The sequence below is a fragment of the Dasypus novemcinctus genome, chromosome 21 (genome assembly GCF_030445035.2).
Source record: "Dasypus novemcinctus isolate mDasNov1 chromosome 21, mDasNov1.1.hap2, whole genome shotgun sequence".
Taxonomy (NCBI): domain Eukaryota; kingdom Metazoa; phylum Chordata; class Mammalia; order Cingulata; family Dasypodidae; genus Dasypus; species Dasypus novemcinctus.
Window position 1 is genome coordinate 42,079,404 of NC_080693.1, and position 23,275 is coordinate 42,102,678.

Genomic DNA, 23,275 nt, shown 5'->3' on the forward strand with positions numbered 1-23,275 from the left:
TGTGCACTTCTCTAAATGGAAAATGGAAAAAATATATCTATTCCTACTTTTCATGGATGTGATGAGGATACAAAAGATAATGAATGTGAAACCTTGCAAAAAAAGAAAGAGCAACAAAAATTCAGGGTTATAAAGAGTTACGTATAGTGCAGTATTAAGGGCATAAACTCTGCAGATGGTTCTGCCACTTGCTGGCTGTGTAACTTCAGGCAAACTACTTGCCTTCCCATGATTCAATTTCCTCATCTGTAAAATGGACATATTACTACTACTAATACCCAACTCTTAAGGTTTTGTGAGGATTAAATGAGTTTACATGTATAAAGGGCACATGGTAAGTGATATATATATATATATATATATATATATATATATATATATATTAGCTATTACTATTAGTAGTTTTTATGTCTAAAGTGTCCTGTGCATAAAACAGCCAAACCACTCTAAAGGGAAAAGGCACTGTAACAGGTGGACCAGGCTGGTGATATACTGTTAAGGGATTTAAAGGCTGGCAGTATGAACCAAAGAAATTAAATCAGAAGAGAAGGAAAAAAAGAAAAAAAAAGTGGGGAGAATACATGCCAAGAAATTTTGCAGAATTTAGCATTTCAAATAAAGGGAGAGTAAACTATTTCTGATACGCTACCTAGAGAAGTGCTGGAAACACAGACTCAGCATATAGGAAGGAGTCCACAATGCCTCTTGCTTGCCTGAGTTACGGGGCAGTAATTATTAGAAATGCTATATCCAGGGTTTCAGAACCTGAAGAAACTCAGGGAAAGAGATAGCCACAAAATCACTTAGGAGAAATTTTCCGAAGTGAAAGGATATGGGGAAAGAGATGTCTGAAAGAGGAGAACTATGCTGAGCATCTGCACTGAGATCCCAGAACATATGAAACAGATTTCCAAAGGATCTAGTGGAAGAAGAGATGTTAAAAATCTCTCTGAGCCAATAACTACTGCTTTCTTAGTAAAATATAAGTAGGTGCCACTTAGGGATCCCTGAACTTTCTGATTTTCTTTCCTAAACACTGCTTCACATGCAGTATCCTTTGGAGGCCTAAACTGAAAGCCACCTTGGTAGGGTTGGAATGGAATTAATTACCCATTATTGTGCCCCAGGCTTCTATAATGGACCATGCTGACCAATTTTATTAGAAAAATTACATGAATCGAAGCATAAGTCTTTGTCTGAGTAAGGAAAAGGGCTTGGTGGCATCATCTGACCTTCTAAATAACTGGGATAGAATACAAAATCCAGCCAAACAATTTGCTTCCTTCAAGTAGTTATAAATGAGGGACCATAAAAGGAATGTTGTTGGAATGTTGTTAATGCTCAGTAATACTAAAAGTATGATGGTGTAATGGAATGGTAATAACACCAGTCTGAATTATGTGTCATCTTTCACTGGAGACAGCACACTGACTAATCGGTGTCACCCCCCTTTTTTAATGGCAGGGGACACAAAGGAACAATGAGCAAGATGCCAAGGACTTGCCCAAGATCACATTGACTCAGAAGCAAATCTGAGGTTGAATCAAGTCTTCTAATTTCCACAAAATCCCTGTCTCTCTCATGTGCTTGGAAATTCATAATGTTCCTAAACCTCCTTGGTCTTCTAGTCCCTGTCATTGAGTGTTGTGGGAGAGACTGCTCAGGTGCAATATGCCCCACTGGACAGAAGGTCATGCTGCAAGAGGAGCTATTATGAGAACTGAGAGCCATAGAAAAGCATCCATTTATGGAACTAGCAAATCATCTCTTTGGTCTCCTGTGTTGCCAAACGTCTTTAAAATGTTATCACCTTTTTCAAAAAGCACCCACCTAAGTATTTTACAGTTCACTACTGGGCAGGAGGAGAGGAAAGGGAGATATTATTATTTATTTTCTATTAAAGCTACTTGTGTGTAAGGATTAATAAGTGATGCTTATTAGTTCTATTTCAAATGAAAATAGGTGATTAACAAGGCTGCTGAAACTAAAATGTGGGAAGAAAGGACAAAGAGCTAAAACATGTTATAGGTTTAAAATGCCAACTAAAATAAAGATAGTTAATAATTGCTTCTTTCTGAGTATTCCTTTCATCTCCACTTAATTACAACGAGGACCACAAATGTACCAGAAGAAACTGCAAATCTTGCTTGTACAAAGAATAAAGGGTGAAATTAAATACTGGTCATTACTACAGCTGTCTTATTAATGTTGAGAACTAAGAATGAAGACCTTGGATTAGGGCCTAGAGAAATGATTCAGCAAGTCCCTTGCATAGTTAAACTATTGACATTACAGATTTTCACTTTAAAAAATTCAGTATTTTTCAACATTATTTAAAAAGATGATATTTATGAAGCTGCCCTTTTTGCATATGGTATACTGGTATTCTGGGTAAGAAAGATATGACAGGAAATTATGCGATTTTAATTAAAGCTGGAGGAGAAATACTGAATGGTAACTGTACACCACCTTCAAGGGAATAACATAAGAAGTTATAAAAGACAATAACATGAGTCAGGGTTGAAAAGAAGAGATTGACAAGGAAGAATGAACAAATACAATGGCACTAGTGAATGCAAAGGAGTTTGCTTTTAAGCTTTCCTCTTTTAGTTCAATTTGCGTCACTTCGACTTTCCTTAAAGTTGTGGGGGAGAAAAGAAGAGGAATGGAATTTTGCAAAGAAATGTGCTCAAGAAATATGTAGAGGAAAGAAATTCTGAAGGTATAATTTTTATGAGGAGTTTCTTGGTCCCAAATCTGATGTAACAAATACCTACATCTAGGCAGTTCTTCTATAAAGAAAAGAATCAAGTTCCCCTTCTAGTGACAGAGCACCAGATACTGCAAAATGAAAACTTTGATATATAATTCAATAAGGATTCTACTTGCCTTTCCTGCCTGGGATGTAGATTTAAGGGAAACAATGAAGATACTGTTTGGGGAATAGAGACTCCAAGAGAGCATTATTCATCTACTGCATCATATTAAATTCTGGACTGAAATAAAAAGAAGACTGGGGACTGTTTTCAATATATAGTTCACTGAAAATTGAAAGAGGGGAAAAAACAGATTCAACAAAAGTCTAACCATCCACTTTTAAGAGCCCTGTGACATTCACCACTTAAGTTATAATAAAAGAGTTGACATAAATCCTTAAAGGGCTCATCTAAAAAAGATGAAAATTCAGAAGTGCTAAACATTCAACAATTCTAGAAACAGGGAAGCGGACCTGGCCCAGTGGTTAGGGTGTCCATCTACCACATGGGAGGTCTGCAGTTCAAACCCTGGGCCTCCTTGACCCGTGTGGAGTTGGCCCATGCACAGTGCTGATGTGCGCAAGGAGTGCCGTGACACGCAGGGGTATCCCTGCGTAGGGGAGCCCCATGAGCAAGGAGTGCACCTCATAAGAAGAGCCGCCCAGCGCGAAAGAAAGTGCAGCCTGCCTAAGAATGGCGCTTGCCCACATGGAGAGCTGACACAACAAGATGAAGCAACAGAAAGAAACACAGATTCCCGTGCCGCTGACAACAACAGAAGCGGACAAAGAAGAACACACAGCCAATAGACACAGAAAACAGACAACTGGGGTGGAGGGGAAGGGGAGAGAAATTAATAAATAAATAGATCTTAAAAAAAAAAATTCTAGAAACAAATTCCAAATCTTAGTCTAAAAGCCCTTAAAGAACGGCCATTCTTTCCCCCTTCTATAAGAAGTTTAGGGTAATAATTAAGTCACACTGAACATCTAGTACCAGCCACTAGAGTTCCAATGTCTTCACACCAATTCCCTTCCTTCTGAGGAAGCAGTGAAGGCCATTTGATCATTATCTCAATGGAGGAAGACTTTGGTCAAAAGAAAGATCACACAGCCTGAGCGATGGGATATTCCCAACTATCATTATATGATCAACATTCTCACAATCATCACAATGGATCTATCTCAATGTGGTCAAACCCAGCAACTGCCTAAGTTCAGCAATTTAATCACTAGGTTTTGAGTTTCTGGGCAGGGGACAGGTTTTATTCATCATTATAGTCTTAGCAACCAACAAGGTGTCTGCCATATAATTTGCATTCAATAAAACATTTGCTAAAATAAAATGTTACCATGTAAAATGTCTGAGTCATCTTCAACAAAATCGATGTCTCTCAAGTCCCATTCTGCATAATTGTCGAACTCCTGTTTGGGAAAAAAAATCCCCACCCCAAACCCAGCAGCTTTGATTAATACCTTCAAGGAAGTTATGATTCAAGTGGTAAACAGAAAATCAAACACTTGTTAAAAAATACTGAATGAGTTATTGGTAGGAATGTAAAATGGTGCAGCCATTGTAGAAAACAGTTTGGCAAACAGAATTACTATATGACCCAGCAATCCCACTACTAGGTATATATCTAAAGAATTGAAAGCAGGGACTTGAACATATATTTACACAAAGATGATCATAGTGGCATTATTCACAATTGCCAAAAGATAGAAGCAACCCAAGTGTCCACCAACAGGTAAATGGATAAGCAAAATGTGGTGTGTGTATGTGTATAAAAATTATTCAACTGTGAAAAGGAATGAAGTTCTGATACATGTAACAACATGGATGAACCTTGAAGATAATGCTTTGTGAAAAACAGAAAGGAACAAATATTGTATAATCTCACTGATATGAAATAATCAGAATAAACAAATTCATAGAGTCAGAAATAAGGTTTTCAGGGCCTGGGATGGAGGGTAAAGAATAGGGATTTAATGCTTAATTGGTACAGAATTTCTGTTGGGGGTGACAGAAAAGTTCTGGTAATGGATGATGGTGATGATAGCAGAACACTGTGAATGTAAGTAACACCACTGAATCATATATTTGAACAGGGTTAAAGGAGGATATTTTAGGTTGTATTTATGTTACTAAAAACAAACAAACCTGAATGGGGTAAAAGGCCAGGATACTTCCACAAATAATAGGATGTCATGGGGAAAAGCTAAGAAGCTATTAGGCAGTAGTGACAGCAAAACATCAGAATTGTTATGTGTTTAAGAATGAAGCCAGGAAGCAGATGTGGCTCAAGTGATTGAGCTCCTGCCTACCATATGGAAGGTCCTGGGTTCAGTTCCAGGTGCCTCCTGGAGAGTAAGACTGTGAGCTGGTGTGAGGGGCAGGCAAGCTGACGCAATATGATGATGCAAAAAGACACAAAGAGGAAAGACAATGAGAGACATAACAAAGCAGGGAGCTGGAGTGACTCAAGTGATTGAGCGCCTCTCTTCCACATGGGAGGTCCCAGGTTCAGTTCCCGGTGCCTCCTAAAGAGAAGATAAGCAGACACAGAAAGCACACAGCAAATGGAAACAGAGAGCAGACAGTGACCGCAAACAATGGGGGAGGGGCAGATAAAGAAATAAAATAAATCTTAAAAAAAAACACAAAAAACGAAGCCAAGGGGACCAGGTGGAGCTCAATGGTTGAGCTCCTGCTTCCACGAGGTCCCAGGTTCAATCCCTGGTATCTCCTAAAAAAAAATTTTTCTTCATTCCCAAGATAACCTAACTTTGACTAGGTCTTTAAGCATTCAGGTAAGAAAAATGTCTGCATTAATTCACCTACCCTTTACTAGCTTTTAAGAGCTCTATTTATCCAATAATAATGCTTACACAGTTCAATGGGCAGATTTGTTCATATTCTAGTCAATGAGTACAAATTGTGGGGGTATCGTCTACAGGATAGCTCTGCAATATCACCAATATCGAAAATCTGTAAAATCAACAAAATGCTGACCTGGTTGTGGTTGACAAAACTAGTTTGTTAAACTTTTAAGTTACCTCCAGGGGCATTGTAGTTGAGGATTAGGCAATAAAAAGAATTGTGACTACATTCTTTTAAATAAAATAAAATAGGTCCCTGCATTGGGCATTGCCAAAGAGGACCTCTTCTAAGAAGGGATTTTCCAGAAGATAAAAACAACTGACGTACAGTGTTTTTCCAAGAAAACAGAACACATCCTACAGAGTTGCCCATAAGCAACGGCTGGTAATAAAATTAGTTTTGGTCCAGTAGAGACAGCTTATCAGAATGGACAAACACACCATCGAATCAATATGTATCTGCTCTCCCCTCTTTGTAAGACCCCCATGTAAAATGGAAATAGCCATTCTGAACACTTCTCTTGCTTCCACGTTTACCCTATATGAGCTTTCCTTTTCCACTCCCTTGGTGGAGCTCCCTTCTACTTTCTTTTTTTTAAAGATTTATTTTTATTTATTTCTTTCCCCATCCTCCCCCCCAGTTGTCTGCTCTCTATGTCCATTCACTGTGTGTTCTTCTGCAACTGCTTCTATCCTTATCAGCAGCACCGGGAATCTGTGTTTCTTTTTGCTGCGTCATCTTGTGTCAGCTCTCCGTGTGTGCGACGCCACTCTTGGGCAGGCTGCACTTTCTTCGCGCTGGGCGGTTCTCCCTACGGGGAGCACTCCTTGTGCGTGGGGCTCCCCTATGTGGGGGACACCCCTGCGTGGCAGGGCACTCCTTGCGCACATCAGCACTGCACATGGGCTAGCTCCACATGGGTCAAGGAGGCCTGGGGTTTGATCTGTGGACCTCCCATGTGGTAGACGGACGCCCTATCCATTGGGTTAAGTCCGCTTCCCCTTTCTACTTTCTAAATGGGATGCTGGCCACTTCATGAATTGCTCAATAAAGCTGTGAGATCCTGAACTGCACAAAAACTTTCTCTTTTATCAATTTAAGTGGCTGGATGAGGAACACGTACTCTTAGGTCTTCTTTGATTTCTTTTAGCAATGTTTTGTAGTTTTCTGTGTATAAGTCCTTTACATAATCTATAAATTGTTTTGGCTAGGATTGACATCTGAACGATATTTAGTCTCCCAATCCATGAACATGGAATGTCCTTCCATTTATCTGGGTCTTCTTTGACTACTTTTTGCAGTGTTGGAACATGTAGTTTGTTTTTCTTTTTTAAGCAATCAATTTTATTGATACATATTAATAAAGCATACAATTCATCCAAAATATACAATCAATGGTATTTGTATAATCGCATAGTTGCGCATTCATCACCATTAGAACATTTTTATTATTTCAAGAATAATAATAATAAAAAACAAACAAAAAAGAAAATTCTTCACCTCTCAATCTAGCATCCCCTGCTGTACTTAGCTGCTACCTCTGGTTATTCATGCACAATTATTTATTTATTAAGCAGTTTTACTGAGGTATATTAGTTTATTATATCATACAATCTATTCAAAGTGTATAATCAATGGCTTTTTGTATAATCACAATGTTGTACATTCATCACCACTGGAACATGTAGGTTTTTTTTGTTTTTTGTTTTGTCTTTATTTTTTTAATATTACATTAAAAAAATGTGAGGTACCCATATACCCCCCAGCCCCCTCAGGAACATGTAGTTTTAACACACATTTACCATTCCTTATATACTTGTGGGATATAGTGCAGGGGTCAATAAACTACAGCTAATAGGCTAAATTCAGCACATTGCCTGTTTTTATAAATAAAGTTTTATTGGAACACACTGCTCACTGCTTATATATTATCTATGGCTGCTTTTGCACCATAATGGCAAAATTTATTGCAACTGAGACTGTATGGCCTGCAAAACTTAATATATTTACTATCTGGCCCTTCAAAGAAAACCTTGCCAGACCCTGATATAATATAACCCTGAATACCCCTAGGGAATAATGAGAATCGGACTACAAAAATCTCAAATGTACTGAGGAAGTGGGAGCCAACACCAATGCCACTTAAGAAACAGGTTCTGGTCTGAAGAACTTTTAGTTCCACATGGGAAAATGTTTACAACTGAGAAAGGGCACTGAACAAAGAAAATGTGACTGCTTCAGGGCCTACAGATTCAGTGCTTTGAAAGTCTCCTTTTAGTGGTATAGAAACTATGGGTAAGAGATGAAAGTCTCCTCAGAAATAAACATCTTGTCCTTGTGCTAAAAACAAAACAACTTTCTCCTACCTCAATGAAGTCTGCTCGAGCTGGCATGTATCCTGCCATGTCCCGAGAAAGCAGGGAGTCAAAAGTAGGCCGGGGAGGGTCATCTGTAGCTGGAAAAATTTAGTTTTTCTTAGTTACTTAATAAAATATTGACATGAAAAACTGACAGAGAAAGTCTTCGTTTATACCTGGAATATTTTTGTTTGGAGACAGTGTCTAAGAGAGTTAAGATTCACAAGGTTTTCATAAAGGGGAAAGTAAAAGAGATAATAAAGTATTATGGAAACACAGACTGATTCCTTAAAAAAGGAAAATAAGACTAAGGGAATCCTGTAAGTAACTATGCAGAATTTTCCACTGATGTTTGCTTTCCTAACACGAAAGGCTGAGACCAAGGACTCTTTTTTTTTATTTTTTTTATTAATATTACAGAACCTAAGTATTTATCCTATCTTCTTTAGCTCCTTTACCCCTCAGGACCAATCTCAATTTACAAATTTCATGCAACTGAGAGCCAAAAAACAGTGGGTTTGGAAGTTAGCTGGAACTAAGTCCCAGTTCTACTACCCATTAGTCCCAAAACCTTGTACAAATCATTTAACTTTTCTAAACCCTAGTTCGTTTGTAAAATGAGGAAAGCATTTACTCAGGCTATCTCACTAGGTTGTTGTGAGGAACAAATGGTCTAAAGGATGTGAGAACAAAGTGCTATCATCCAAAGTGCTATGCAAATGTGCCCTGAGGTTCCAGGTTAGTCAACTATAACAAAGCATCTAGAAGAGTATGAAGGGAGGGAAGAGGGGGAAACATTTATATCTCATTACTTATGCTCTGGGAGTCTAGAAAGATGTCCATTTATAATTCATCACGTTTTGGTTATGCTTTGTTAAAAGTCCCATGGGTCCCTCAGCCACATGAAATTAAAAAAAAAAAAAGGTGGTTGTCACCGCCACAACCAACTGAACAACAATAACAAATTGCTTCTTGGACTTAATACAGGGGTGATTAATAATTTATCAAATTATGATCATAAACTTTCCAAAGGAATTGCAAAAAGACCCATAACTCGCAACAGTATGGCAAGGTCCCTTTTGGGCAAATCTTACATAAACAACCATTGAAGTTAACTGATATGCACAAGGGACTCAGAATGGTTAGAGAAATCTTATCCTGGGATACATTCCCTCCCTATCACAGTATGTACTGACTTAGAATAACTGCCTTGCTAACTCCTATCTTCCATAAATTCTTTAGCTGTCTAAGTCATTTTACCACTATTATCTGGTACTGAAATAGAACCAAAGGATGAGCTAAGTATCCCATACTAAAATAAGGAGGTACTTACAGTGAAATGGAATGGCTGTGTCAGCAGTTTTTGCCTCCTCTGCTTGCTTCAGGTTCAGCAAGGTAGATGCAAACAGAGGGTTATTAATGAAATGCTTCATATAGTGCTTCTCACACTCCTCCTTGGTCTTGGTACACATCTGATTGGCTACATCTTGCCTAAAGGAGTATGGGGAAAAGAGAGGGAAGCAGTGCTTTCATTTTATGCATAATACTAAAAGTATGGTTTGTGCTTTCCATCTTTTAAGTCATATCCATACAATGTCTGGAATCTGAGACCTCCAAAGTGCTATCATGGAGATATTATAGAAAAATGAGACAAATGCAAGCCTAGTATTAGTGTAATCTGATGTTCCAGATCCTACAATACAGAAACAATATCTTAAAATGTTCTTTCCTTTCCACCAAAAGAAAGAAAAATCACTAGAAAATAAACAGCTGGCTCAAAGGAGAACTGCTATAGATAAGCCACTTGAAAAATTAAAAATGGACATAAATATACTTTCTATATCTGTATGCTGTTTTATAGTTTACAAAACACTTCACATGAACAAACATATCTTTACTAGTGCTTTACTAGTGCTCCTACTATAAGGTAGAAACATTCACAACATACATTAAACTAATCCTTGTACAACATACATTAAAATTAATCCTAGAATTAACCTTCTAGCATGGGTATTATTACTAATTCAACGTAACCAAAGAAAAAAGGAGGCCCAAAGAGGTTAAAAAACTTGTTCAAGAATACAAAGCTAGTAAGTGACAAAGGTAAACTTGTACTTATGACCCTTGACACCTAGCCCAGATGATGGAGTGAAAGCTCTCAATGTCCCCACCTCAACTTTTCTCTTCCACAGCACTTTACTTGTCCTTATCTGAAGGAATTAGTATACGCTGCTTTGTGTGTTTCAGTCATTTGTATATTTATTTTGATTCCCCTACTAGACTATAAGCTTCCTGAGGGCAGGATTCATGTCTTGATTCTTAGTTATAGCCTCCTCACCTCCTAGCTTAGTGCCTTACCCACAATAGGTATACAAGCAATAAATAGTCCATTTTGTGGTCTTTGCTAAACGGCAAGGGAGAATGGGATATTAGCCCATTTTAGAGAGTTAGAACAGCAAGCAAAAAATGAAAAACTAGGTCAAAGATGAGTAGCAAGCTCTTATGAACAATCACTTTTTCTACCTTCTTTGATATTCCTTATAGTACATATTTTATGTTTAATAAACATTGGATAAACGAACACAAGCAAAATGTGAACTGAACTCAGGTCTTTTTCATGGTCCAGGACACTAGGGAGGCACATAGTATATTCTGGTTAATATCAAGAAAGATTATATATACTAGGAAATCAGGCCAGGGAGGATCTAGTTAGAGTCCTTCATTAAGAAGCGATGTGGGAGTGGGTGTAGTTCAGTGGTTGAGTATGTGCCTCACATGTATAAGGTCCCAGGTTCAATCCCTAGTACCTTCAAAAACCAAAAATAAACTATGTGATAATGATAAATCGTTTTAACTCCCTAAACTTCAGATTCAGAACAAAATATATTTGAATAATGTTTCTGCTATCTAGCTCACAAAATGAAAATCATCAATATGAAAAGGATAAAAAAGGTAAAAATGAAAGGGGTCTTATTATTAAAGTGGTGTTTCAGCCTAGGGCAACAGTATTGAGAGCTGTTCAGGTCTACGAAGCTTGAACTTAGGCAGTTAAAAACATAGAATGCTAAGTCTAAACTTCCCCACTATGTAGTGTTGATACATCCATGGGTCTTTTCGAGCTGCACAGTCGTGGACCACTAAGCATGCCATATCTCCTCTAAGGCATTTTGGCCTGGTGAAATAATGTGCAGATGGGAAGAAGGCTTATACCGAAGTCATGGGTGAGTAGGAAAGCAGAATATGGCTACTGAATTCCCCTTTCAAGACTCCTCCCTTTTTCCTTCAACAGCAGCTTCTTCTCTAAGTCTGCTAGGGCAGGACAGCCCTTAGCACCAAGCTCTCACCAATTTCCAAAGCCACAGTCCATCACAGCTTCTAAAAGGGCCATTTCTTCTTGAGCAGTCCAGCTGGGATCAAGAACAGGAAAATCTGAGGTCTAAGGAGAAAAAAAGTTCTACCTAAGAACAGAGACAGAAATAGAACCTAGGAACCCCAACTGTAGTACTAGCTAATTGATGAGTGTCTTTCTCATGGTATTGGATGCCTACTTCCCCCATCCTTAATGCCACAGTTAGCTATGTGTCTCCAATAAATATTATCACCCATAAATCCCGTGAAACTCAGGCAAAAATTATTTTTTAAACTTTTCATAAAGGTAGAGATAAATATAGTAGTATGCTTCAATTTAACTAAAAAAGAGGGGAATACAAATATGTATGTGTTTAAATTTTTCAAAATAGAGGCATAAACCATACACTTAAAAAAAAAGAACTTTCTGAATATTCCTTATTTCATAAATTTGATTTTGGAAACATAAATACTTTACACAATTATAAAAAGTTTAAAAAATGCAATCCCTAAGAATGAAAAGCAGAATGTAACAAACAAGCCTGTGAATCAATTTGAAGGAACAGAAAGGAAGGAACTCTTCTAAGACTTTAAAACACAGAAATTTACTTGTATATCACTAATAGAATATACCTTATGAACAAGAATTGTTGTTAGTATTCTGAGATTATGGAATGTTTATGTGTTGTGGTGTACAGCAAGTAAGTGATTATATTGGTGTCATTGGGAAGTGAATTCTTGGCATGGGGAAAAGGATAATATATAAGATGTACAAGGTTATATAAAAACTTCAAGTCCTATATTTGAATTAAAAATTTTAGTGTGAATTCTAAATGTTCACATTAGTTGTATTTATCTAAAAGGAAAAAAAAAGAGAAAGAGAAGAAAATTCTTAAATGTGTCCCCTGGAAAGTTCTAGCACCAATTCTAGAGATAATGACCAATCCAGGAGCAATGAGCATTTCTAGTGCCCAGCTTGAAGTCTTTAAATACCATTTCCCACTAAAAGGAATCAGGCTGATTCCAGATCTGGGTCAAGAAATGTACAAAATAAACCTAGAACATCTTGTCATACCAGAACACAAAGAAGCTCTCTCAAAGACATATCAAAAGGATTCAGGGGAAGTGGACTTGGCCCAGTGGTTAGGGCGTCTGCCTACCACATGGGAGGTCCGCGGTTCAAACCTCGTGTGCAGCTGGCCCATGCACAGTGCTGATGCATGCAAGGAGTGCCCTGCCATGCAGGGGTGTCCCCACATAGGGGAGTCCCACGCGCAAGGAGTGTTACCCCGTAAGGAGAGCCGCCCAGCATGAAAGAAAGTGCAGCCTGCCCAAGAATGGTGCCACACACATGGAGAGCTGACACAATATGACGCAACAAAAAGAAACACAGATTTCTGTGCCACTGACAACAACAGAAGCGGACAAAGAAGAACATGCAGCAAACAGACACAGAAAACAGACAACAAGGGAGGGGGAATAAATAAATCTTTGAAAAAAAAAAAAAGGATTCAGGAGCCAACTTAGAGAGGCTCGCACTAATCAAAGAGGGACATTTTGAGCATGAGTAAGGATAAATGGAAAGGACTGAAACACATCAAATAGTTTAAATTGCTGCAGGATACCAGGGAACCAATTCATATTTTCAAAACTAATATATAAAAGGAAATATGCACTTATCCTGTCTTTCCTGTAAAAACTTTTAACTCAGGGTAACCAAAAAGATAATGATGCTAAGTTTTTTTTAATTTAATTATTCTTATAAATTAAAATAATAGAATTAAAAGATCACTATATTACAAGCCCTGTTGAATTAACAGATGTAAGCAATGATCATAAGTTGTTAAAATCAAACCTGAGACTGATTTAGCCTATAAAATTTAAGTGCCAACTGACAGGAAACACAGAAGACAGAAGTTGTTAATCAGCAAAATCCAAACCGTCTTAACATCTATAAGACAAACAACTCATTTTTCAAAAAGCAAATAAACTGAAAAAATGAGAAAGAGAGAAAGCAATATGGAGGGAGAAAGAACCCACAAAATAAGAGTCTTCTTAAGGGGCAACCACTGCAATGGATGGACCTTATTGGTATCCCAATTAGAACAAACTGCAAAAGGAAAAAAAATATGCTACCACTTCCACCTCACTAGAACAGCTAAAATGAATGAGAATGAAAGTTATTGAGACCAACAACGCCAAATGCTGGTGAGAATATGGAGCAGTCAGAACTCTCAAAGCACTGCTGGTAGAGGTGTAAAATGATACAACCTTCTTGGAAAAATTTTTGGCAGTTTATTAAAAATTTAAACAATCATTTACTCTATAAACCAACAATTTCACTCAGGATTTACAGCAGAAAAATGAAAAGAAATAACATTTTTATTCCTAAGAGCTAAAAACCATGGAAAGCCCAGGTGTTCATCAATAGATGAGAAAACTTTATATGTTCATACAACAGAATATTATTCAGGATTAAAAGGGAATGAACTACTAGCATACACAACAACATGAATAAACTTCAAAAGAATGCTGGGTGAAAGAAGCCAGAAACAAAAGAGCAAAATACAATATGATTTCATTTATGAAAGTTCTAAAATAGGCAAAAACTGACCTATGGTGATATAAATCCAGAATATGATTGCTTCAAGGGTGAAAGGAGCAGGGATTAAACAAGCCTTTAAGAGACAACTGGGGGAAGCAGACATGGCTCAACTGATAGAGTGTCCACCTACCATATGGAGGGTCCAGGGTTCGATCCCCAGGGCCTCCTGCCCCATGTGGTAAGCTGGCTCATGCACAGTGCTGCTGCACGCAAGGAGTGCACCCCATAAGGAGAGCCACTCCGCATGAAAAAAGCGCAGTCCACCCAAGAGTGGCACCACACACATGGAGAGATGACACAGCAAGATGACGCAACAAAAAAGAGATGTGGTTTCCTGGTGCTGCCTGACGGTGCAAGCAGACGCAGAACACACAGCAAATGGACACAGAGAGCAGACAACAGGGGGAAAGGGGAAAGAAAGAAATAAAATAAATCTTTAAAATAAAAAAAGAGACAACTGGGAAAATGTACAAAGTGACTGAATTATTGATAAATTTTAGAGATACCTAATGATACATTTACAGATGAGATGACATGAAGTCTGGGAGATTTGCTTCACAATAATCTTAGGGTAGGGTTTCGAGGAAATAAAATTGGCCATGATTTGATAATTTTAAGAGCTGGTGATGACTATTTGGAAATTTATTATACTAAGTGTGTAATTTGGTTACACTGGTGGCCCCCAATGAACTCTTTCTGCATTCCATGCCTTTGTGTGGTCCTTTTAATATAGGCTGGACTTGAACTTGCTTAAAAAGGCCTAACAACTTTCACTTTACACTCTTGGAAGCCCTGAGCTACCATACAAGAAATCTAGCCTTTAATATTTCCTGCAAAAGTGGATTCTTTTTTACAAACTAGTTTCTGTTTGTTCGTGAATATTTTAAACTCACCTTCATATTTAAAGGACAATTTTGCCGGATAAAGAATTCTGGGCTGGCAGCCTCTTGCTGGAAAGACCATGTGAAGAGGCCATGGAGTCAGAGGCAATATGGAAAGCGAGGGGCCCTAAGACTACAAGGAGAAGAATCAACGCCTTAGGCACTTAAGATGTTCAGCTAACCCCCAGCCAATTCAAACTTCCTATCAGGGATACCATGTATACAGGAAGCGTGTGAAAGAAAAGCCTCTTGGACTTCCACCTCCACACATCATGTGGAGAAGAAAGCCATCTTTACTATGGTCCATCTGGATTCCTGACCCACAGAACTGTGGAGATCATAAAATGGTTGTTACTTTAAGTCACTAAGTTTTTAGGGAGCTGTTATGTGGAAACAGATAACCAAAACACCATTCTTCTTCTGTATATATTTGTAATTTTTCACTAATGAAAAGCTAAAAAAAAAAAAGTGACAGTTAAATCTTCAGATTACACAGGCATTTAGAAATTATATCTTTTTAAAATGACAAGAATATCTGTGATGATTTTTGTGAAATTACACTACCAATTAGCAAAACATATTTTTACCTGAGCACACACCATGTACATACCCAGCACATGAGGCACTCTGAAATCCAAAAAAGAAATTTGAGTCTACATCTATATTAAGTTCATAATTATCACTCTCAATCTTGCAGCAAGTACTACAAAGACATGTAAATATGACAACTCACACATTTATTAAAGAGGCCATGTGATTTCTAAAATTGTATTTTAGAATATTAAATAATTAGTCCTTACCAACTTTATTATGGGGTAAACAAGAAAAAACCTTGTATACACACAGACATACACACAAAGGCATAAGGCAGATTTTCTTAAAAGTTGAATAATTACTATTCGATTAGCCCTACTGAACCAAAATCTCTAAGAGTAGGGCCTAGAAATCTTTTTCATTTTTTTATTATTTTAGTTTTTTTTTTGTTTTTTTGTTTTTAAATCTACATTTTTAACAAGATCCTGTGATTCTTACGCTGTAAAGTTTAAGAATTACTGATATAAAGGGTGGGGCAGAAAGAGCTGCTTGACTTGTTTAAGGTTCTAAAACTTACAAGACAAAAATAGGCACAGAACTCAGAAATCTTGATTAAAGCACCACCCACGAAAGAATGAGTAACTTCCAAAAATATAGCACTGTGAGATGACAAAAGTACTGAAGCAACTTAAAGTTATCTGAGGTTTCATATGCAAAAAAAAAAAAGAAAAAAAATCAAGTTTTTAGTTGTTTCATGTGTAGAAAATCAAAATTTACTCATTGTTCCTATAAAAGGAAAGATTCACAGGCAAGAGATAACATTGGCCAAATAAAAAGGCAGTATATAAGTAACCCTCAAAAGCTCCCCAAAATAAAAGACAGAATTTTGAGAACTGTTTGCTTGGGTGTTGAAATTCTAAGAGAAGATGATGTAATCAGATGAATTAAGTGGACGTGGAGTGAAATTTTGTGCCTTCAGCATTATGCAGAAGACATGGTGCCCAGCTTTCGCACAGTAGATAAGCATGACTCACCAACTTAACCCAGCTACTGTGCACTATCTTCTAAGGAATTATTTTCACAGTTCAAATTAATAAATTTGCATCTGGCTCTAGGCATTTTTATGTGAATCTGGAAAGAATAAGCCAGTTTTCTTCCCATATACACATCATTTTCTGAAAATCTGATAATCTTGGTGAAATGAACTCTTATTTTGACCACCCTTTTCCAACGCTTTTTTGCAACTAAACAAAAGGGAAAAAAATTATACCTCAAGTCTTCTAATTAGTGAAAACATTGTTTAAAAGGTGAAAGGTGTTTAGAAAGGGAAGACTAGAGATTTGGTTGCCAGGAACTCTTACAAAGTAGTGTTTCTCTGATTAATTCCTTACGGTCTAGGATCTGACTCTCAACATTATAGGCATAGAAACTCATCTTAACAGGACCCCACCTATGATCAGACCTAAGAGATACTGATTTACCCTTTCTAAACTTTAAAGAGTCTAAAGAAAATACACTATAATGCTGTAGTAGGCAGAATTCTAAAGATGTGTCTCCCCATCCCCATACCAAGATTCCCGTGCCCTAGTTATTCAATCAGACACTAACTATGGACTGCTGCAAAGGGTCTTTGACGCTAGAAGTAAGGTTGCCAATCAACTGACCTTAATATAGGGAGATGGTCCTGGATTATCCAGGTGGGCCCAATGTAATCCCATAAATCCTTAAAAGTAGAAGAGGAAGGCAACAGAGTCAGCCAGAGAGATTCAAAACAGGAAGAGGCAGGAGAGATGAGGCAAAAGGAGAAGTCAGAGAATTTCCAAGCAAGGGAAGGACTTCAGTTGCACAGGCTTTATAGCTGGAGAAAGGGGGCCAGGAGCAAGGGAGTGCAGGCAGCCTCTACAAACTGAGAATGCCCTTGGCCAACAGCCACTAAGGAAACAGGGACCTCAGTCCTACAGCAGGGCAGAAATATATTCGGATCACAATCTGAATAAGCATGGAAAAAGATTATCCCCCAGGGCCTTCAGACAAGTGCTCAGCCCCACCAAAGCCTCGAACCTGGAGCAAACCAGCAGTCTACTGGACTTCTGACCTTTAGAAGCATGAGGTAAGTTTGTTATGCTTTAAGCCATTTCATTTTTGGCAAATTGTTTCAGCAGCGATAGAAATCTAATACAGTACCAACTGATTAATCTACAATGTGAAATTATTACTGTCAAGCAGGTGCCCAGCCAGCATTCTTTCCTTTAAGAAAAATTACATGGGAGGTCAAATATCAGAAAACTGCTTAGTTAACTAGGAGAGTAAATGATATCTTCATATGTACCAATAACTGATAAAACTATCTGCCAAGCACCCCAGATATTCACTTTGACTTATTAGAGCACTCATCTCCTGAGGAGGACTTGAAAGACTACTACCAACACCTGCATCTTTTTTTTTTTCAGAGGTGGCAATACACTCAAATTACAGCCAAGTCTTATTCCAGCCTATAAACCAGCCTATCCTTTCAAAGTGATTTTCTGTATTAATTATCTCATTTGCAATGTGTTCATTTTATATGTAGATAACTCTGGAAAACTAGTTTCCCAAAGGCAGGGGGATGAAGTGCCAGACATAAACTTCACAAATGCTCACATGAACCACATACAAATACTCTTAGCCAAAATACAGTTAACAATGCATTTGCTATATGTTTATCAATGAATGTTAAAAGCAACATACTTCTTATCTTCCTAACAGTAAATTTCAAAAAACACTTCTTTTAAATTCCTTCTAAATTTGAAACAAAAATCTGAGTGTATAAATCTTTTTTTGGCAGAGCTAGTGCAGGTCAGTGTTTGAGTGTAGGTATAAGCTCCTGGGTTCAATCCCCAATACCTCCTAAAACAAAACAACAAAAAAGCTACTTTTGGACTTAAATGCCTTAGGTCAGAAAACCCTAAAAAACTTACTGGGCAATGATTACCAAATTCAGAAGAGGAAAAAAGAAGAGGAAAAGAGATACTTAGAGATGGAAAAAAGCAAACAAAACTCCCCATATAAAAATTTGAAAAAATAACAGACATTCCTATGACTTCATTATTACCATTATTTCATAAGTATGATCACTTTGATGTTTCTTGTACTCAAATCCTCGAGTGAAACACTGCAAAACAAAGAAAAATTAAGTTGCCCAAAGGTTACTTTTTGAGATTCTCTTATAAGAGAGAAAATGGTTTGTGGGTAGTTTATTCTTACAATAAGAGTTTAAGAGGAATTTATTTAATATTGTCTGCAGCTGCAATAGGATGCAATAGGATCAGTTTTTTAGTAGCCCTCATAGAGAAAAAAACAATCTGGAAAAAAATTTTTTGCCTAAGGCAACATCAATAAATGCATAAGCCCGGGAATCAGATGGTGTAAATTTGAATTCCAGCCTCATATTTAATGTATTCCAGCAATACTAAGACACATCTTTTCATATTTTAAAATCCTGATTCAGGATTCACCTGAGTCAGGTGAATATAATTGGAAGTATTATAATTTCTATCGGCTCTGTTTACACATTTCTGAAACTGAGACCATAGCATTTTAGATCTCATAAAACATGGTATTTGGTTTGTGAACTTGAGCAATTTGCCTAAACTCTCTTTGCATAAGTGTCTTCATCTATAAAATGAGGGATGATTAAAAGGGATAATTTGTGTAAAGTACTCAGAATAGTGCCTGGCAGAGTAAGCACTCCTAATTAGTAGCAGTACTATCATCAACATCCACAACATAATTTGTTCCCTTGTTTGTTACCTGACCAGATATAAGTTTTCAACAAGACAATAAACAGTCACGGCTGTAGTCTCAATTCTTTAAATCTACTGACAAAAACAGTGTTAAGCATTAGATTGCTATAGAGATGTAAAATATTCAACAATCTGTCTTCATTCACCTGTTCTGTTTCAGCTTTTCACTGTTAAAATGTGTGATGGAGGATTGAGTAGAAAGAATAGGTTAATAAAGTATGGTCCTGTTAAGCAATAGTAATGCCTGAATTTACTATATCCATAAAACTTGGCTAGGAGAGACAAGCCTCTCTTTAGGGAGTTACCTGCAAGCAGAGAAAGAAAGGAGGTGGTCCACACTCAGCACACTTGATATAAGGCTCCATGAGGTAGGAGGAGCAGCCTCGGCAAGGGGGCTTATCAGAGGGATCATCTAGAACAAAGAAAAAATAACTTCAAAACACCTTATCTTTAGTGCAAGAAGGTAAACATCTGCAAATGACTACACAGGTAGGAAGCTGAACTGTAAAATTTGAGACAAGATGTGCTCATTCCAAATAAGAGAAAACAAAAATTATGCCACTTTAGTTCAGCACAGCTTTGTTCCTTTCTACATTGTATAGCATACTACTTCAGACAGCATTTAAGTAGATATGGGCCCTGTAGAGAACTGTACGAACACATTAACTGGAAGTGTCATGATATCTGCAATTTATTTTCCAATGGTTCAGGTCCAGGGAAAAAAAATGCATACAACACATATATAGGTAACAACTCGGACAAAACGTTAACAAATGTTGAATCTGGGTAGTAGGAATATAAGTAATCACTGTACTGTTCTTTCAATTTTTCTATATATTTGAAAATTTCCATAATAACTTGAGGAAAAAAGAAACCCCTTAAATATGTCTTGGGATTTATTATTTTATATTTGAGTTGGGGTTTAAACGAAGGAAAGGTCCTCCCTTTCCTCCACGCTAAGCACAGAACAGGGTAGGCCTTTCTCCAGTTCAAATGACTCTAATACATTAAGGCAAAGAATAGAATCCAAATTCTCTAAAGTCATAAAATTGTAGATGTAAGTATCCCCAGTGCCCCAAACTCCACATCTCTGGAGTTAGGGCAATTTAGCAGAGTTGTTTTCTGTGATCAAAGTAGGAGTCTAAGAAAACACAGACCACTGTCTCGCCCTGCTCTTTTGCCTGCGGACCTCTCCTGCCCTCTGTGCGCTGCTGTAGCCATTTTTCTCTGCCATGTGACCACGCAGGTAAACCTGGGGACTTATAATTTATAATGGGGAACTGTAGCTTGTAAATTAGCCCTCTTCATTCCTTTTCATCTCCTTCCTCACTACGTAGGACCCCTGCTCTGTTATTTTCTGCTGTTTTCTCCCATTTCTCTTCCCTCCCTACCTGAATAAATTACTGGCCTAACTCAAAAAAAAAAAAAAAAAAAAAAAAACACAGACCTTGAAAGTACATAAAGGGAGTGGATGTGGTGGCTCAGTGATTGAGCACCAGCTTCCTACATATGAGGTCCAGGGTTTGATCCCTGGTACTTCCTAAAAACAAAACAAACAACAAATAAACAAAAAAAATCAACTCAAAGAAGTCAGTGTAGCTCAGTGGCTGAGCTCTGGTTTCCTGTTTCCTACATAGAATTCCCAGGTTCTATCCTAAGCCCCAGACCTCAAAAAACAAAAATTAAAAAATTAAAAAGTACTAACTAAAAATAAAAAGGAAATATATCAAGGGACTCAATTTGTTTAGTCTGAAGCAGGATTTCTCACATTCTCACATTTTATCATTTTCCTCCCTAAAAATTCAAGAAATATTCTTCAAGGTACCTTTCTCTCCTCCATGTGGTGATAACTGTTCTTTTCATTTGTTTCTTAATGAAGACTTAACTGAAGGAAATTCACAGGAGAAAGAAATATACTTCTGGCAGCAAGTTCAAGTTAAATGTATAAAACAACAACTACTCCACCTCTCCCATGTCAAATTCTGACATGGAAGCATGAAAATTGTTTAAGTACTTGACATTAATTTTTACCAAATCACCTCCTCCTTGCTTTCTATTATTTTACTGATCTAAGTTTGTTTCTCTTTCCTTAAGAAAAGCATCAGTCACTGACCAGAGTAAAATATAGTTTGAGGTGAAATTCACATAACCTAACATTAAACACTCTGAAGTGTGCAATTCAGTGGCATTTAGTACATTCACAATGTTGTGCAATCATCACCATTATCGAGTTCCAAACCATTTTCATTACCCCTAAAGGACACCCTGTAGTCAGTCACTTTCTACTCCCCCCAGCCCCTGCTTTCTGTCTCTATAGATTTATTCTGAATATTTCATATAAATAGAACTATATAACACATGACCTTTTGTGTCTGGCTTCTTTCACTTCACAAAATGTTTCTGCAGTTCATTCACATCAGTATTACACTCCTTTTAACAGCTGAGTAATATTCCATTTCATGGATATACCACATTTTGATAAGCTTTTTTTTTTAAATAAAGACTTATTTTTTATGTATTTCTCTCCCCTCCCTCTCCCCCCCACAGCTGTCTGCTCTCTGTGTCCATTCACTGTGTGTTCTTCTGTGACCGCTTCTATCCTTATCAGCAGCACTGGGAATCTGTGTTTCTTTTTGTTGGGTCTTCTTGCCGTGCCAGCTCTCCGTGTGTGTGGTGCCATTCTTGGGCAGGCTGCACTTTCTTTTGCGCTGGGCAGCTCTCCTCACAGGGCGCACTCCTTGCACGTGGGGCTCCCCTAAGCAGGGAACACCCCTGCGTGGCATAGCACTCCTTGCGCGCATCAGCACTGCACATGGGCCAGCTCCACATGGGTCAAGGAGGCCTGGGGTTTGAACTGCAGACCTCCCATGTGGTAGGCGGATGCCCTATTCATTGGGCCAAGTCAGCTTCCCTGGTAAGAAGCTTTTAAACTCCTACATCAATCAACAATTATTTTGTAAAAGTAATCCATATGGTATAAAGAATAAAGTATGTCATCCATAATCCCACTATCCAGAAATGTCCACTATTAAACATCTTGATATTCTTCTAGCCCTTCTATGTATATATGTATGTATTTAAACATGGAATACTAAACATGTTTTGTATTGTAGCCTGCTATTTTCACTTGACAATATATTGTGGACATCTTTTCATGAAAGTTCATATAAATCTTTCTCGTTCTTTTTAATGGATGTATTATAATCCATTGTATCAATTAACAGTTCTCAACGAGTTATACCGCTTCCTAGGATGGCAATTTGGAAATCTGAGAAGGTTTTTTGCCACAATGACTGGTGAGAGCTACTGATTAAGCAGGCAAAGATCAGGAGTGCTAGACAGCCTGCAATGCTCAATGCAGTCCTATATAAGATGTGTCTCACCATCTGGTGGAACGTGCCTGTACAACTTTCAAATGTCCCACCATACATTCAAACAGGTGATAGTTACATGAGCCTAGAATTTAATTCTGTATTACATATAACACAAAATATTCTCATTTTAAAACATACTGCATTTCCCAGGAAAACAGTTACATGTAATTCTAGAGGAGAATATTTTGCTTTGTTCAGAATTTTGCCAAGAGTTATTCAAGCTTGTGCTATTTGAGTCACCAGTATAATACGTCTGAATCATTCTGTATTTGTAGTGTAGGATTCATGGTGATTCAACAGATGGTGCAAGAATCTGACTATGTAAGTCATTGTTTTCTACTACAGATATGCCTGAATATATTGAGATGCAATTTATAATATATTTTATTATAAATTACTATTTATTTATCCTTTTAATTATAGTTAGGGCAGCATTTGTTTTTGAAGTCATATGTGTAGATGTTATATTATCTATATATTTTATTTCCCAACAGTAAAAAGGAATTTAAAAGTATTATAGACAGAGATTAATGGGTCTGATAAAGCCACTGAAATAATTAACCTAACCAGTTCTCCACAGGTGAGCATTTATGGTGTTTCCAATTTTTTACTTTTATAAACAATGCTAAGATCAATATTCCTATATAGAAAACTATCACTTTTGTTCCCCAGGATATATATTTCCTTCTTACTAGAACTGCTCAGTGAATAAGTTTCTGAAGGGTTTTGCGGTTCCTGATACTCAGAGACAAAATGCC

The 23,275-nt window shown here is 37.4% G+C and overlaps 1 protein-coding gene across 9 annotated transcripts in view; it reads right to left on the minus strand.

Annotated features, from left to right (window-relative positions):
* The window catches only part of TADA2A (transcriptional adaptor 2A), an 82,285-nt gene that overhangs the window by 21,467 nt on the left and 37,543 nt on the right, over positions 1–23,275 (minus strand). For 7 of the 9 annotated variants that reach the window (XM_058283208.2, XM_058283212.2, XM_058283210.2 and 4 more), the window contains exons 3-8: positions 19,449–19,555; positions 18,453–18,512; positions 11,338–11,429; positions 9,327–9,484; positions 8,003–8,091; positions 4,108–4,180 (exon numbers count right to left, since the gene is read on the minus strand). In XM_058283208.2, the coding sequence (XP_058139191.1) occupies positions 4,108–4,180; positions 8,003–8,091; positions 9,327–9,484; positions 11,338–11,429; positions 18,453–18,512; positions 19,449–19,555 (579 nt within the window). The remainder of the gene's footprint in view (positions 1–4,107; positions 4,181–8,002; positions 8,092–9,326; positions 9,485–11,337; positions 11,430–18,452; positions 18,513–19,448; positions 19,556–23,275) is intronic. The other 2 variants (XM_071210522.1, XM_058283213.2) reach the window with 1 other exon arrangement.